General features: G+C 41.5%; 1 protein-coding gene across 3 annotated transcripts in view; it reads right to left on the bottom strand.

Annotated features, from left to right (window-relative positions):
• The window catches only part of BMPER (BMP binding endothelial regulator), a 246,746-nt gene that overhangs the window by 168,483 nt on the left and 59,921 nt on the right, over positions 1-18,342 (bottom strand). For all 3 annotated transcript variants that reach the window (XM_060632862.3, XM_060632865.3, XM_060632863.3), the window contains 2 exons: positions 17,241-17,331; positions 12,994-13,076 (listed from right to left, as the gene is read on the bottom strand). In XM_060632862.3, coding sequence (XP_060488845.2) covers positions 12,994-13,076; positions 17,241-17,331 — 174 coding nt within the window. The remainder of the gene's footprint in view (positions 1-12,993; positions 13,077-17,240; positions 17,332-18,342) is intronic.

Genomic DNA, 18,342 nt, shown 5'->3' with positions numbered 1-18,342 from the left:
TTAAAAAAAGTAAATTCTAAAATGTAATGATGACCTATTATTATATTAGAAAAAATAATTCTATTAGCTGGTATTTAGAGTCCATCAAATAACTTACTTCCTTGGAAATTTAAGAGCTTTTTCTGAGTTGGGAAATTATAGAACTGAAAAGGTTCTAATAAGCCCTTCCCGCCAGAAGCAGGACAGGACCCCAGTTCTCCTCAGCCTGGCCAGTGACCTTTTGCCCACCACAATGCCCCCTAAGGGATACAGAACACATCTGCATGCTCTAAAACTATCCAGAACAATGTAGTAGCAAAGGAAAAACTTTTAAAAATACCAAAAACTTCACTGCACTTTTCCTAGTGCTTAGTCAAATGCTTTTACTTACTGATAGAAACTTAGAGTAAACATCCAGTTTGGTTATAAATGAAATCTTGCTTCAACATATGAAAATTTTTGCATTGGAAAAAATCCTTACAGCCTGATGTTTTTCTGGCATGTGTTCTGTTCTTTCAGTTAGCGGCCTTAGTTATTAAAGACAGCTGTGTCCATTGCTTATGAATATTATGGATGCTGAAAACCTAATAACAAAACCAAAAATTCTCAAGAGTCCCCTCCCTCTACTTTTCTTGAACTTGAAGCTGAAAAGAAACACATTTCCCACCAATGTCAAGAACTCTCACTCCTGTCATCTACCAATCACATTCATAAACTCAGATTGGTATGGGAAAAGAACCCTAAAGTCAACACAGCCCTACAACCAAAATGTGAAAGTATATTAAAGCTTGTTTTGTCAGATTAAAGCATGAAAAAAAGTAAGATGTGTATCAATATGAATGATGTGGTGAGAGTAATTCTTCATACTCATTTTGAAATTAAAAAGTAACTTTTCTATTATTGAATTTTTGTTCTTAAAACATGACCAAAGTATACTCCTTTGTAAGGAATAACTGCTTTTACTGATGTTTTGATTACATTACAAATTTATCTTTAATCAGACCGAAAATGAAACAGGTATGTTTTTTCCCCTCACTAAAGAGAATGTCATGGACAAACTATGGCCTTTGTTTTTGTTCATTATGAGTAGCAGTTTTTTGTGTGTGTTTAACTCCAGCAATATTCAGAGGTTTAAAAAGTCCCCACATAGGACATCTGGAATAGAATACTGTTAATCATGATCAGATTGTCTGATGCTGATGTGTATCATAGGGAACAGAAGAGGCCCTAGAACAAAACAGCAGTGCACAGAACTGTGCGATAGATAATATTTGACACTGGATATAACTTGGGTTGTTTATACATTTCATGGTGCTCCTTGTACAGAAGGTTCATCCAGATCCTGGAGGCCTGTCCCCTTTCCAAATAGCAAAATCTGCTTGATATTTCAAGCTGGACCTTCTAAACCACACTAAGTATTTAGGTGGGTTTACAAGGGATGATTCACTGCACTGACTCAGTGTAGGCTCAGGGATGAGCTTTAGAAGACAATGTTGGATGTGTTCAGGGGAAATATTCTTCTGCGTGGCTCCCTGCGATCCCAACACATTGCTGCTTACATTAAACAAGTGGTATCATTTAAAATTCCACTCAAAGGGAATGGTGGTAATTGAAGCCATTCACAGGACCACAAAAGCACTGCCACCCTCCAAATTGAACATTTGAATGACATTTAAAAGGTGCCAAAATGTGTAATCAATTCATTCAAAAGATAATTCCTGAATATCTCATGTGTACAGAACTCTGGGATGGTTATTCAAGGAGAGACCAAGATGGCAATGAAAGTGAGCTACACTACTTTATTAAAACAGGCTATCGTGCTGAGATACTGATGAGAATCAAAGCACAGCAGCTTAAGGATGTCTGGAAATGACAGGGAGAATGGAAGCAGAAGGGAAAGGAAAAGGGAAGGAAGAGCACAGGGAGGGGAGGGGGAGCCATAAAGCAGAAACAAGGAGCAGACCCATAGTACTAATTTTTTAAAAAATTAAGTTTTCGTGGTAATAACAAAAAAACAAAACAAAACAAAAGATCAAAACATCTGGAAATATTCTAAAGTATCACAACACGGATGTTTTATTCTATTTTGTTGACAAAATGGAGTATTTCTTTCTACTTTTACTAATAGATGTTTCCTTTCCCTTCCTCCCACACCACAGAGAGATACTTTCTGACACTTACCCTCCCATGAGGCTGAGGCATCACCCTCACCCCTCCCTCTGAACACTGCCACTTGGAAGTCTCCTTGTCAGTTTTTGGAATGCCTGGGTGGCTCAGTCAGTTAAGTGTCTGACTCTTGATTTCAGCTCAGGTCGTGATCTCAGGGTCATGAGATCAAGCCCCACGTTGGACTTCACACCGGGCATGCAGCCTGCTTGGGATTCTCTCCCTCTCTCTCTCCCTCTCTCTCTGCACCTGCCCTTCTCTCTCTCTCTCTCTCTCTCTCTCTCTCTCTCTCTCTTTCTGTCTCTGTCTCTCTGTCTCTCTCTCAAAATAAATAAACTTAAAAATTAAAATAGAATAAAATAAAATACTTTAGATTGGATTCTCTTCCCTCTACAGATTTATCATAAACCCTTCAAGTCACTATGCTCAATGAAAGAAAAAAGTGAATATGTAGCTTATTGCCTTCAAGATTGAAACAAAGTCCCAAGTAGGAAGGTAGAAGGCTCTATATTGTATAACTCATTTCCAAGAACATGGATACTCCAATCAGAAAGTGTAAGACCAGGCATTTAGTCAAATATTTACTGTTTCCTACATTCAAGACACTGCACTCAAAGGTGTAAGGCACGTTATGCTTGTCCACAAGAAACAAAATCTAAACCACAGAATGAGGGAAGGTAGGAAAGAATGGAAACAAGAGTCCCAGTGGAATAACAGCCTGAGAAGGGATCAGGAGGGATCTTTCACACTCTGAGCCACGAGACAAAGAGAAACCTGTGGGGAGACAGAGAGACTGCAGAGCTGTGGGTTAGGAAAGAGGCATTGTAGAAACTCAAAGAATAGCTTCACTTTAGCCTAGGAACAGGTACAGAAGATCACTGTCTCAAAATGAAGGGGTCAGAGGTGGAAAGAGAGGAGCTTAAACAAAGAAAAGTCTCAGATTAATTACATTTGAGAGGTAACAATGTAGACTCACATTTTGTTAATATATTTGGATCAAGATCAGAAGAGAAAAGATTGGAAGAACACACAGGATTTTTGGCAAGCTCTGCCAGTATCCAACATGCAACATACACACTAAGGTACAACTATACACACAGCATTTTTGTCTGTGCTTTTAAAAACACACCTTTGCATAACAAGGAGGAGATGAATATCCTTCATACATACATACATACATTCAATAGAACTTTAAGCACTCGGTACAAAAATGAGAAATAAAAACACAAGTTACAGAAAAAATACAACAGACTTTGACATATGAATAATATTCAGTTTCAGAAGTAAAATGTCAATGAAAACAAGGTTTACAAATGAAAAAACACTCTTGGTGCAAGACACCTATGTGTTGAAGATTGAGGTGGAAATTAGGGCATCACTTACATGAGTTATTTTAGCAACACACACACACACACACACACACACGCACACACACACAGAAGTGTTCGTATCCTTGACCCGTTAATTATACTTCTATGAATTTAGCCTAAGAAAACAATCAGAGAAACAAAGAAAGATTAATTTTCAAAGATGTTTGTTGCTTACTCATAACCGTGAAAACTGAGAACAGCATTAGTTTTTTTAATACCAAAAAAAATGACTAAATAATTCATAGTATACTGATAGAATATTATGTAGCTATTAAAAATATTTTTCAATTTTTGGTGACTTTTTAATGAGATGGAGATATGTTCACAATATAATGATAAATGAAAATAACCAAGATACAAGACTGCATATAGAATGTGATCCTATCTAGCTTTATAACTATATGTAAATATGGAGAAAAAAGGTTGGAAGGAAATGTATCAAATCCTATGAACAGTGATTATCTTTGAATTGTACAGTTGTTTCTATCTGTCTTGTCAGATAGAATCCCACCTGGAATTTTTATAATTATATAATTATATATAATATTATATTCTATACAAATTATATAATTTATATAGTTGGTACATATTATCATATAATATCATCTTATACTTTGTACACGAAAAATGCTGCAGGGTGGTTCAATTTGGGATGCATTTTTAATATACCCAAGTCAATAGATTATAATTGTCTGGAGATAAAAATGAAATCTTCTTCATCTTTGAGTGCTCAGTGCCTAATATACTAACACATAGCAGACAACCATCGTTAAATTAATAATGGTTGGCTGGCTGTAGAGATAAATGATGGATGAAAAGATGGAAGGAGGAATGGCTAAACAGGTGGGAAATTCTTCAGCATTTAGTAAAATCAATATCCTTCCTGGATTTTTAGGAGATAAAGGGAGCTCATCATTGTGACAGAACTTAAAGAGTATAAAAGGGAGAGGGGAAAAATTGACGGAATGATCTTTGCAAGGATACAATGGGATAAGATTTAACCAATCGAGCTCATTTTCTTACCAAACTCTACTCAAATATGTAAATGCATCTGCTTTTAGATGGATAGGAGAAAAGCAACTGCTCAAAAGCAATCATACAATTGCCCCTTCATTCTACCGAGAGGACAAATATCCACTCACAGAACCACTGAAACTCATGTCCAGGGGAACCCAACTCCTCTGTATTATCTCTAAAGAAGGCTCTCCCAATTGCTGCTTCAACTCTGTTGGTGACTACTGCAAGGGATAGATAGGCCCCATCAGATAAACATTTATTTCTATCTCTTCAGAAGCAGAGGCAGTGAGACTGGCTCTGTCCCAGCAACTATCACATGTTCTTTGTGTATTCATAATTTCTTGGCGAGGAAACACACTATAGATCACAGTGTCTCTGTTCTCCAACTGATGTGAGGGTAACAGATATGTGTTCTTCATCCACTCTGGCATCATGGTGACATATACTTAGGCTGAATGCCCAAGGCTGAAATCTGGTATGAGTTTAAACTTTCTTAGACTTGTGAACTTCTGAGAGAGAAGTGTAATTCACACTTTTATTGTGTTTGTACCTCTTGCACCAAAATTGCACCAAAAATGCTCACCTCACCATTATTTCTCTCTCAAAATGTCTGGTTGCTCTTCACTCCATAGATTCAAATGGCATTTCCCACTTCCAAATGCCTATAATCAGACATAATATCTCAAAATTACACTGATTGGTCAGGGGGAGGGAGGGTAGATGAGAGAGAAATGACATGTGGCTTTATAATCAAGCAGTTCAAGATTTCAATTCTTATTAGCTCTTTGATCTTAGGCAAGCTTTTAAACTCAGAATCTCAGTTTCTTCACCAAAAAAAAAAAAAAAATGGGGCTAATACCTCCCTGGATTGCAGGACAATTTTGAAAATTAATGTGAAATCATTACATGTATCTGGCACAGGATACACACAGTAAAAGTAGCTTTTACTATCAATAATGCTCCTGTAAATAAATCATTTGCTATCTCTTTTCAAAGTATGTGTTTTCCTATAAATGTTCAACTGTCATCTAGAAAAACTGTCATGTTATGTAGAAAAATAACTTTATAGGCTGCTTCAGTTATAAATTATATAAAGAAATAAGCATAAGGAAGCTTAGAAGCCACAAAAAATAAAGACATATATAGGGACTAAAATCTAGGATTTGGACTGAAAACACATGAGGCAGGGCTAAAATAGGATTTCAAATATACAACAGTTATCCCCAGACTTTTTAACATCAAAAAAAGTAAGCTTCCTGTTGATGTCAGGAACTCCTTAAAAGTACTCAACTAGTAATACAGATAACTCAACGAGGCTCATGAACTCTTTAAGATCCCCCTTGGAGCCCTGGCCTCGCTGTTCCCACCAATTCTAGACTAGTATATCATATGAGTCTATCAGTATACCACTCCAAATCAAGACCTTACAGTGAAAAACCCACCTTAAACTAGATCCTGCCACCCAAAGCTCATAAATATCTCACCTTTGCCTTCTTCCTTCTAAAACATTATTTTAAACCTCTGTCAAGGTAATGACCAATAAACACAGTAAGCAAAAAACTTGGCTTTGCCTTACAAACAGGTTACTTTGGTGGCATTTTCAAGAAGCAAGAATTTGACACCCCCATGACAACAGTTGTACATTTATGGATTCTATCTAAAGAGAATGGCATTACAATAGACTTTCCAATAGAAGTCTTAGCTGACAGATTACAACTGCTCCGATTCATTCTAACATAAAACACCAGGATTCAGAACCTCATGATCTAGCCAAAAATAAGTATAGCACCAGCTACTTCTCTAAGCAAGTTGGAGGCCCCTCCTAGTGGTCAAGTGTTATCCACATCTTAAAGAAAAGACTCTTTTTTTCAACTGACTATTCAAAACCAGGAACTTTTTGTCCTCAGGGTGCTGGTACATACACAATGCAAAACAGAACATTCCAACAATTATACCAACATTTCAGACTACTTTTGAAAACTATTCTGAAGGTTTGGGGCCCACACTATTTAGATAAACTGCCCACATTAATCCAATTCACTCGATAATTGCTCAATTCTCCAATTTATTGCCCAGATGTAGCCAAATTTCTCCCTGTGGATAAGGAAGATATAATGACAGCCTGTGTCTAAAATGTGCCAAATTGCACATATTACAACAAGTAAGGGAGAGGCCCTGTGAGAAGTTTCAGGCACGGAGGGTCCCAAGTCCCCATGCAGGAGGAACAGCCGTGTGGATGGGAATATGTAACTTGGATTGCCGTGGCATCACGTGACCACAGAAATAATGAGATGTCTCACTGCTTCCTATTGTAGGGAAGTGCAATCCGAAGCCGAACACACTGGAACAGGGAGAGGTCAGACATGTCTCCCAGGGCAAGGTCAACTCTAAAAGTTGCGAATCATGCTCTCTTTTCAAAGCTCTGCCACAGCAAGTGGTCCTGACAGTTGGCAAGTGCTTCCTGCGGTTGCATCTTCCTGCTGCCATGAGTAGTAGGAATCTTTGAGGCTTAAAGTGCACGTTCCAGAGAAGACCTCTCCAGGGAAGTCATCTGCATTCCATACAAAGCAATTTATTATAAGTGCTACAGCAGCTGAACATAAATCCATCTTCCTTTCTGAGCTCATCTACTGTGATGTGCATCTCTCTATTCCCTGCTGAACTTGCAAAGACTAAACGTGCAGGGGGAAACTAAATTAGCAGAGTGGAGAGAGAGGCAATGGGGAAAGAAAGGAAAATCAAACTCAGCAGTCATTTGTTCATAAATTCAGCAATTACTATGTATGCCCATTACATATCAAGCACTAAGGATACAAACCATTTTTCCCTCATGGAGTCAAATACAATCGTCACAAACAAACAAATCTAATTATAAATCATTTTAAATGTTTGGGAAGTAAAGTATGGGCTGCCCTAAAAGGTTTAGCAACATGACCTGATCTCATCTTGAGAATCAGACCGAGTTTCCCTAAAAAGGAAATGTTTGGGCTTCCGAGTGCGGGTTAAGTGGGTATTAGCTAAGCATGGGGGGTGATAAGGAGAAGAAAGGAGAGAAAAGGCAGCCCAGGTAAAGGCTATGAGATATTAGACCATGCTCCTCAAACTTTATTTGGCAAGTAAATCCTCCAGGGAGCTTATTAAACTCCAGATTTCAATTCAGTAGGTCTGGGGTAGGGCCTGGGCTTCTGCATTTTTAACAAGCTGTCAGGTAAGACCAACACTGCTGGTTGGGTCCACGCTTTGAGTCATGAGGATCCTGAAGATCTGCCCAGGGGCCAGAGCAGACAGAATGTGGGAGGGCCACAGATGAGGCCAGAGAGCTTGGGGAGAGGTCGGGCCAAGCCAGGCTGTGCAGAACATCTTAAGGAATTTGGTCTAAGAGGAACGGGAACCATGAAGATCTCCATTTTCTTTGTTCTCTCCAAATAACCTTCTTAGGAGTTTCACTTTCCCTGGGAGACAGCACTTTGCAATATCTAAAGTGTAAGTGAGAGCAAAGGTGTTTATGGACTTCATGGCTTCTAAGAGCCAATAAAGTACAGCTCCTTCATCACAGACAGCCCATTAACAACCCATGTTTATTAGTAAAAATCCTCTGAACTTAATACGCCTTTGTCAGCAAAAGTAATTGATCTTGGCCAGTTAATTTGGCTCGTTTTGCAGACTGAGGACTTGCCACTCTTTTAAGAGTATCCTACAACTCTGTGGGCTTTACTCCCTTCGGTAAGGAATTTCCAAGAACGCTGAGCCCACAGGGTTCTTAAAATAGTTTACTAAAAAAGAACACAAACATCTCTCATTGGCACCTTGGTCTTTAGTCTTACAAGTCTGAAGACATTGGGTTTTACAGAAATGTCTGTGCCAACTGCCACCATCCTGTTCCCTGAAAACTTGACCAAACAAAGGCAAACGGAACTGCATGCTATCCAGTTAGGCAGGTAGTAAAAAATTCAAACTTAAACAAAAAAGAAACAGATGCATGCTTTAACCAATGCTCGGTATACTTTATAAACAATTCTGTGCTTGGTATACTTTAACCAATGCTTGGTATACTTTATAAACAATTCTTTGCTTCTGTGTTAGGAAAGAATCCTCCTCTTTCCATTTTAAAAGGAGCATAGGACCTGTTCACACTGAACACGTGCCATAGGGAACGCACTCCAGTATGACTCAGACAACTCTATAGAACAGCCAGAAGCACTCCAGTTTTCACCCCCCTGATTAGTACTAGGGCTCTGGAGAAGTAATTCTCTTGGCTCTCTTATTTATGTAATGGGTACATGGGGGTTATACAGTTTAACAAGGGATAGTAAAGCGCTGCATTTTTCTGTGAGTCACGATGATATTCACACCTAAAAATGTTAGATGCTCTGCTTCTGGAATGAGTAAGAGCAAGAGGTTGTGAAATCCTCCCCAGATATCGTCACGCATTAGCATGCTCTCAACTGTCTGGAATGCCGTATATACTGGAATGCCTGCCCTACATCGAGGATGTAAAATCATGCGCAAGGCATCTGTTTCATTATCTAAGGAATCCATCTCAATAAGATGAAATGTCTTTTCTGGTGGTCTGCCCCTGTCACCACATCACAAAAACACGGGTAGACCATTTTCACAAATTCGGAGAGTGAAACAAAAAAGGGCCGAATGTAAAATGTAAGCCACATGGCACCACTTGGCTTATGTGATATCTCCTTGAGAGCGAGGAGCACCTCGGAGAGTTGGTAAGTCATCCGTCAGAGACGGAGTACACACGGGGGATGCCTCACACGTGCATGACTCTGTATGGGGTGCTCCCAGGCAGGCAGAACTCTAATGAGAACGGGATATCTACCTACAATAGATTCTCCTAGGCAAGAAGGCGTGGGTCAGCTCTGAAGGGCAGAATTGTCACTGGAAGAGAAGTGATTACTGGGTTTCAGTGTCCTACGTCATAAGACAGCAATAGAAAAGAAGAATACTAGTGACACTGAACACTCACAGTGCTCAGTGGCGAGGTTAGAAAGACATGCAGAAGCTACAACCTGCTACCTGGAAGTGTGTGTGTGTGTGTGTGTGTGTGTGTGTGTGTGTGTGTGCATGTGTGTGGGTGCATGTGTGTGTGTGTATGCACGCACATGTGAGAGAAGGAGGAAGGGAAAGACGGCAGGTGAGCTAGCCAGTGAGAGCCGTGAGCCTTAGGAACACAAATGAGAAAACTGCGGTTGCTACCATCTGGGGAATGAAGTGGTCACCAAGTTAGTTGCAGTGGGGTGGTGATAACCGACTTTGAAAGCTCAAGCACTCACCAGGTGAAGAAGGAAAAGAAAGGAGTTCCAGACCAGGCCAGCAGCATGAGCAAAGGAAAACACTGATGGTCCAGTGTTCTAAAGACATGTGCATGCATATATACATATGGGTATATGCATGTGTATGCACATATATACATACATATTCAGAGACATGAAAATATTAATGCATAGTTCATGTGTGTACATGTGCCATATACATATACAAATATGCCGTAGCTGACTATGTTGCTGCCCCACCTCCATCCTCTCACCCTTACCACATGAGTGTGCATGCCAGACTCCCAACGGCCAGCACCTGTGCTTCTTCCTCTCATTGCTAGAGGCCACTTTGTCACCTGAGTGGCAGGCTCATATTGGTACCCAATCAAGACCCCTCTGGAGTAGAAGGGAGTTGCTGTAAACATATCTCATGTTCTTCACCTCTCAGCAGGAAATTCTGAGGCATGAATCTCATACTGGCTTCCAAAATTTGCCCGGCAGGAGTGCACTCTGGTCGGGTACAAGGATACTTGCTTGGTTGGGTACAAGGATACTTGCTTGGTGACACCCCCTCGCCAGGGTGCCTCCCCTCCCTCCCCAGAGTCATCACTACACTCCTCTGCCAGTGTCCTCTCTAAGGAAATGACTTACATGTAAATCCTTATCTCAGGGCCTGTTTCTGGGGGAATCCAAACTTGGACATGTAAATGTGTGTGTTTGCATTTATATTTATAAGCATGTTTACATAGATTTGTATAGTTATGTGGATATATACACTTGTAGATATAGACGTACACACATACAAATATATATGCACACAGATACCACATACATACCCCTGGGCCAGTCTGTACATTTGCAATGTTACTTCTAAAGCAAACATCCGTAGTCATCACTTTCAAGAACAGGGCCATTTGCTGCCAAGACATTATCTTTTTTTTTTTCTTTTAGGGTACTACATCAAAAGGCAGCAAAGTGAAAGAATATTAAAAATGAGGTTATTTTAATAACAAGCTACAAAAAGGCAAAGCTTACACCTCAAATTTTTGTGTCCACAAAAAGAAAAACTGCCCTCAGGGCCCCCCTCATATCCAAGCCTTCATACAAATGTCCAATCCCCAAGCAAGAGCTCCCTCCTCTCTTCTACTTATCTTATTAGCTTAAAAACTGACATTAGGAACATAAGAAAAAGCCATTCACTGCCCCTCATGTGTTAAGGGTGGCAACACAGAGAGCTAGAAAGAATACAGGATTAGGAAATTAGGAAATTAAAATACAGGAATAGAGAAAAGATACAGAATATATGTCTGGAGAAGACTCACTAGCAGGAAAGCTTTGGCAAGTAACATCTCTGGATTTTTATTTCTTCAATTGAAAATGGAAGCAGGACTTCCAGGCGCCTGAACTTGGCTCTCAGGTATGTTTTGTTCAGCATGCTTGTGTTTACAAACACAAGAGATCTGAATGCCTTGAGCACATTTGAGTTTGTGACCCCTGTACATATAATTCCTAAACTCATTCGCAGTTCCCAACATTGGATAACTTTGTGTGATTGTCACCAGTAAAACCGCAGCAGCCTTCCATCCTCCTGCCACCTGCTGAACTTCCTCTCCAAGGAGGCTTAGCTGCCTAACCTTGGCCCACCTTTATGGAAAAGACAATTCATACAGATGCAGATTTAAAATTTCCTACTGAAATGTGTCTTGTTTTTCTTCAATTTACCCAAAAGAATGAGACTAAATTTAAAAAAAATTATCAGAAAACTTTACCAACATGGAAGAAATAAAATTAAGACATGGGCAGCAGTTAATGGCTTATTTACATAAAAATAACATAAAACTATTTAAACATAATTAGCAAGAGGAGAAAAACATGGCAGTTGAGTCTGAATATGCAAACTTCTGTTTATCAGGAAATTACTTTTGTATTTTTGTATATTATTATAGTATTATGGGTATTATATACCTCATATTACATACTTTTTATATACTCTTCTCTCTGCCTCCCTTCCTTTCTTTCCTTCTTTTCCCCCATACAAAAACCATCACTCTTGGTCATGTTTACCTTAATATGGACTGTCTAGGTTGTGTGTGCATGTCTGATGTAGGGAGAGGGAAAGACTTTAGAAAAGACATGCAGAGAAATGGCAAATGCTAAGACTATGATTTATGATGGTTCACATTTGATTCTACTTTGGTGAAATTAGGATACTGAAGTTCTCTATGTATGTTTTTTTTTAATATTCTGATATGCATACTATATGTTCTTCATTATAAAAGATTAAAAGTTTTAAAAATATATGGTTGTGCTAACTCCCTACTGTAAATAACCTGGAGCACTGCATAAGACTAGATTCCCCATCGTCACCATTACCATCATCACCACCAATGATCTTACTCCAAATTTAAAATACATTTATTAAAAAGATCCCTTTAAAATTATAGCATACGCCAAGTTTCTTCTTTCATTCCTAAGCACTCTGAAGCTATCCTCAGTATATGAATTCAAGTCAAAAATTCTTAGAAAGGCAAGTCTATGGCTTTGTCCTTACTCTGCTCTGAATCCACAGTTTAGTGGCCATTTCCTCCAATCCATCCCACCCCCCGCCAGTGAAAATGACCAAGCCTCAGATTAGGTTCTCTCACCCCACAGAATACACTGAAGCAAGCTGCACTTATCCCCATCTGCTTCCCATCTGACTACATTGAATAACTCTACAGCTGCCTCAGCCAGAAGCTTCTCTGCCCCAAAGAAGAGAGAACCCAAATCTTCCCAAAGAAGAAGGCAGTGGAGGGAAACCAGCCTCCCTCCCTCAGTCTTCATTCAAACCAGTGATTCTCAACCAGGTGTGATCTTCCTCTCCAGGAGACAATGTGACAACATCTGAAGACATTTCTGGTTATCATAACTGAGGGGTGTAAGTGCTATTGGCACCTAATGCGTCATAACCAGGGATGATGCTAAACACCCTACGATGTACAAGACAGTCCATACCACAAAGAATTACCCACCCCAGAATTGCAAGAGTGCCAAGATTGAGAAACCTGCCCTAGAGCAGCAGACCTTTTCCTTGGGTCCACATCTGGAGGGAGAGGAGGAAAGACTGTAAAGAAACTCAAGGCTGTTCTTGGTGGATCTCACCCACAATGAACCAGAAGGGACACCCTTAGAACATCCAGGGCAGTACTTACAACACAGGAACACCTGGTACATTTGTTTCCTTCTGGCTGAAATTCCTCCCCTTCTCGGTACTGCACACCCTCAAACACACAACCTAGAAAGCAAAGAAAAGTTTAGAATTAGGGCATGAGCCTTTGCTCAGCTTGACACGATGCTTCTGTCCACTGCTCATCCATCTCCCTCATCTAGCTCCCACCTCCACCTCCACCTCTACCTGGCAGAGTATCCTCTTTAACCAGGGGACAAGATCACTTCATAGTTTAAAAAAAAAAAAAAAGTACAAAAGAGTGACAGGAGTCCAGAAACCTGAAGATGCTAGAAAGCGAATAAGATGATGGAAGCCAGGTCAGCCCAAGGGGGAGCACTGGATAGTGGCGAGCCCTACAAGTCTAAGGAACTCCCCATGACCACCCTGACCACAGCCAGGGGAACTAAACCCCAGAGGGGCTGGAAGAGGCAAACAGGAGAAGGCCAAGTGAGAGAAGTCCACAATGAGCCACACCCAGCAAATGACACAAATGACATGACCACTTGGTGAGTATCCAGGGAATATCCAGCCTCTGTCAGGCTCTTTGTATCCCTGATCTCATTCCATCTTCACAGTGAGTCTACAAAGTGGGGACTCTTGTAATTATCTCCATGGATGAGGGAAATATGGCTGAGAGAGAGGAAGTAATTCCCCCAGTAGGCAGGTGGCAGAGCTGATATTCAAACTCAGCTCTGACCTACCAGTTGCACCACACACAGGTTCGGGCACCAGGGCAGGAAGGGGAAAAGGCAGGGCAGGAGATGCCACACAGTTTTTCAGACCTACCCTATGTGATATTAAAAAGGCTTAGCCACAAAGTTTGGCTAAAACTAGGATGAAAAGCCCAGGAGGTGTCTCCAATTCAGAATGATCCTCAGGACACTGCTGTATTCTTTTTTTTTTTTTTTTTTTTAATGTTTATTCATTTTTGAAAGAGAAAGAGAGAGCAGGGGAGGAACAGAGAGAGAGGGAGACACAGAACCCGAAGCAGGCTCCAGGCTCTGAACTGTCAGCACAGAGCCAGACGCGGGGCTTGAACCCATGAACCATGGGATCATCATGACTTGAGCTGAAGTCAGATGCTTAACTGACTGAGCCACCCAGGTACCCAGGACACTGCCGTATTCTTAAGAAATCCCACAAATGACTTGAAACACAGGCTGACCAGTAACCCCTGTGCCAAACAGGCCATGAGAAGACTGTCAGCTTATGGCTGACACTTTCCTCAGGACTGTCTTCACAAGATGCTTTGCCAGAATAGCTGAGGTCACTTTCCACATGGTAGACAGTGTCGGAATGAACACAGTAGTGCCAATAATCAGCAAAGGGGGCTCTTGTGAGAGACTGACTCATGGCCCTGAGAGTATTTAAAGGCCTGCCACCTGAAGTCATCGACAGAACTCACCAAACTCTTGAAGCAGTTGGTTCTTGATAAAAGGAAACAAGTATTACCCATAACCACCTAATCTGGCTACAGGACCTATTCATTTTAAATCTAGATATGGAGCCCTTTGTTCAACTGAAAGACATGAAAACAAATGCTACTGAGTCTGAAGCTAAATCACTGAGGGAAACTGTGGTTTTAAAGTCTATTTGATACCCACACCCAGAGCTAGCACACAACCACCTCTTTGCTGTTCCTGCTGATGCAGACTCAGTAAACTTGGGTCCCTCCCAGAGGCTGTATCTCAGCATTGTTAATGATGGCAGGTGCCCAGTTGTCTCCTTTCAAAGCACGCTTCCAACAAAGGGTCTTCAATTCTTTCATGTGTTTGCACACTGGTTTTGTCACAGATTGCCAGACAGATCAACCACAACAATCTACATTTGACAACTTAAATAAAGGAATTTTAAATGAAAATTCTATGTAAACTGTTCCCATCACAACCCACCATCACTGAGTAAAGAGTCAGACAAAAGGAAAGAACCGACAACAAGAATGTCCTGAAATCTGTTTCAGGAAGAAGCCGACCGCAGACTGTACGTGTTTGTCATTATGCAGAATACCATTCTGTGATCAATGACAGATGTCAGTCCTTCTGAATTACCAAGGAGAATACCCCATGGCTTTCCTTGACTGTCCCTACCTAGACTTGGCTGAGTCCTCCCTCCCAAGACAAATGATAATACAGTCTGTATGTGGCCTCTTCTGAGTCTTCTGATTTATATCCCACAGGTTGGCCTTTGAAATTAAAGACAGAGAACAGAGTTGATTCTTGACCCCATCACCAAAGGCACACAGCCTGCCGAGGTGTCAGGGGGCCAGCGTGTGGCCCTGGCAAGCTAGCTTTTAAAGATTTGTCTCCCAGGGCATCTGGAACCAAGCAGAACAATTATTACGGTGTGCGTTTGGGGTGGAGGGGAGAAGTAGGCAGTGTAGTATAGTGGCCAAGAAAGAAAAGGGACCAGGCCCCAACTCTAACTCACAGGCCTTGGAGAGGTCCTTATTCTCACTAGATCTAATTTCTTCTTGTGCGAACTGCGGACATAACTCATCCCTCCCCGGACGGTCAGGAGGGCTTAGCACTGCAGTATGTGGAGGCACAGAGTTCAGGCTTTCCTTCTAGGGAACTCAACCAAAAGCCAAGCGAAAGAAGCAGTTGCTCAAATATGATAACTTCAACTGCTGGAATAAACTCACTCAGCTCTTTGTATACCCACATTTTCAAAGGCAGCCTAAAAACATGACGATCTCGTAACTGAGGAGGAATGTTACATACACTGAGTTGATTCTGTACCAATAAAGCAGCAGTCTCTTCAACACAACTGAATTCATATTTAAGAGCTACAATAAATTTTAAATCTACATGGCATATAAAATTTGCTCTGTTATCAGTCTTAAGCTTGCCGGTGTATAGGAATTATCTGGGAGGCCTGGATTCCGCCCTCAGAGATGCTGATGGAACTGGTCTGAAATGCAGCCAGGGCATCAAGATTTATTTTTTAAAGCTTCCAAGGTGATGTTAATGTGCAGTCTAGAGAACTACTGATCTAACTTAATAAGGCCTCTTTAGGCATTTAGGGGTATGGTTACATAATACAAAGCATCTAATGCATTCAGAGGCAAAAGGAACACAAGCTAACTGTTTGATAGATACAAAATGATTGGATTATGGAAAGAAATCTTTTACTTTCCACCAATTTTTGGCCTTCCTGTAAGCTCATCCAAGAATACAAGCTCCACAGAAATCCCAATGTGAAAAGGAAATCTGGCTCAAAAAAAGACTGTCCAGGGAACTCAGGAAGGTTAGAGGTAGTGGAGAGCAGCTGTCTTTACTGTCATTCAAAGATGAGAAAAAACTGGATTCTCTGACAGGGACTCAGGTCCAGGCTGATCTCAGACTGTATTTGGGTGGGGGAGGGGAAGCAGCTGCCTGCAGAGGGAGCAGGGCTCATGTTTGCAGAGCATCTCAGCATAGTACTGAGCCATTCCCCAGGAAGGTTTGCAGAACAGAAAGCCCCTTGGAAACTGGGTACTGGTTGTGAGTATCGCCTCCAGTGAGGAAAAGCACTGAGAGTAAAACCAAAACTCAGAACATCTGTCTGAGAGCATGGGCCAGGGGCTTAAAGGATCAGAAAAAAATCTCTCACCTCAAAATCCCTGGGCTTGTACCTAAGGGCAAGAAAAGATGCAGGAGGCCTTTGTAATCCTGTTCAGAAAAGTAAAAGGAAACACTCTAGCCACTGGAAGGGAAAGATCCTTTGCTGTCAGCTAGGCAGTGGGGCCCTCTAAAAAGACAGTGGATTCAACTCATTGCACCACACCGAAAATTGAGACCGGCAAAACCCTAAGCTAAATTCACTTAGGGACCCAGCTCTCAGTTTTCAGAAAACATCTGGTCACCTCATCACCAAGGCAAGCTCTAGCCAAGATACTGCAATATGAAGCAGTAAAAAGACATTTCTGGAAACAAGAGAAAGCCACAGCTTTTCCTTCCAAAGTAAGCGTTACCTGTGGCCCTGTGGAGTGGAAAGCAGGCCTCTGGAGCCTGGAGCACCCACGTGCCAAGACCTACAGCACATTGCATTCACGCTGGGCACACCAGAGAGTCCAACCGGACATTTCTGTGCAAAAGGAGTTTGCTCTCTAAACCCGTTATGTACACAGCCACAAAGTGAGGAAAGTTCCAGTCAGGAGGGGGAGAATCCTGCACTCTTGAGAGAGCTCACGGAGATTTCACAGTGATGTGCTCAGGGAGTCTAGCAGCCTTCCCTTCCTGAGAATGTTACCTGGACATGTGGGGCAGCACGTTCCCAGATGCTTGGAAGGGTTTTTACAATGAACAACACATCGCACCTCAGACTCTGTGACAACACCTTCCTGAAAAACAGAACGCCACAAACATGTCAGCCCAGAATTCCCATTGAGGAGCGATTCACTTTGGGCAAGTAACCCAGGGAATAGGGGAAGAGTCCAAACACAAGAGTGCAAAGGAAGGTGGGTGACAAGCCCAGAGGACATGGCACAAATGAGGTCACATCTCCCGGCTCACACCCCTGATGGTTTCGAACTCAGGGCACAAATCCTGTCTTGACCCTGCCCTCAGTCTTTCTCTTTGGCTCAAATTTCTTTCTTTTAAATCTAGTATTTAAGACCGTCCTACTGCCAGTCGGTAGTTGACAGAGTCTAGCGTTCATCCACAATTGTTTTAAGTTGTCAACACTTACTCTATTTTCTATAATTGTTATTCTACTTTAAGCCATTAATTATGAGGCACAGAGTATGAGCATAATACCCCAGCCTGGCATCTGGAGACCTAATTCTTTTTTTTTTTTAATTTTTTTTTTTAACATTTATTTATTTTTGAGACAGAGAGAGACAGAGCATGAACGGGGGAGGGTCAGAGAGAGGGAGACACAGAATCGGAAGCAGGCTCCAGGCTCTGAGCTGTCAGCACAGAGCCTGATGCAGGGCTCGAACCCACAGACTGTGAGATCATGACCTGAGCCGAAGTCGGCCGCTTAACCGACTGAGCCACCCAGGCGCCCCTGGAGACCTAATTCTTTACCACACTTCTAGAAATAACAAGGCCATCTTAGGAGTTTCACTCAGCCTCACATAGAAAGCCTGGCTCTCAAAAATCAAATGATGAGATTAGATAAAACTACTTTTTTAAAATAATTTTTTAATGTTTATTTATTTTTGTGTGTGTGTGAGAGAGAGAGAGAGTGGGGAAGGGGCAGAGACAAAGGGAGACACAGAATCCGAAGCAGGCTCCAGGCTCTGAGCCGTCAGCACAGAGCCCAACACGGGGCTCAAACTCATGAACCACAAATCATGACCTGAGTTGAAGTCGCACACTTAACTGACTGAGCCATCCAGGCGCCCCAA

The sequence above is a fragment of the Panthera onca genome, chromosome A2 (assembly GCF_046562875.1).
Source record: "Panthera onca isolate mPanOnc1 chromosome A2, mPanOnc1 haplotype 2, whole genome shotgun sequence".
NCBI lineage: Eukaryota > Metazoa > Chordata > Mammalia > Carnivora > Felidae > Panthera > Panthera onca.
This window is presented reverse-complemented; position numbering and strand designations above follow the sequence as displayed.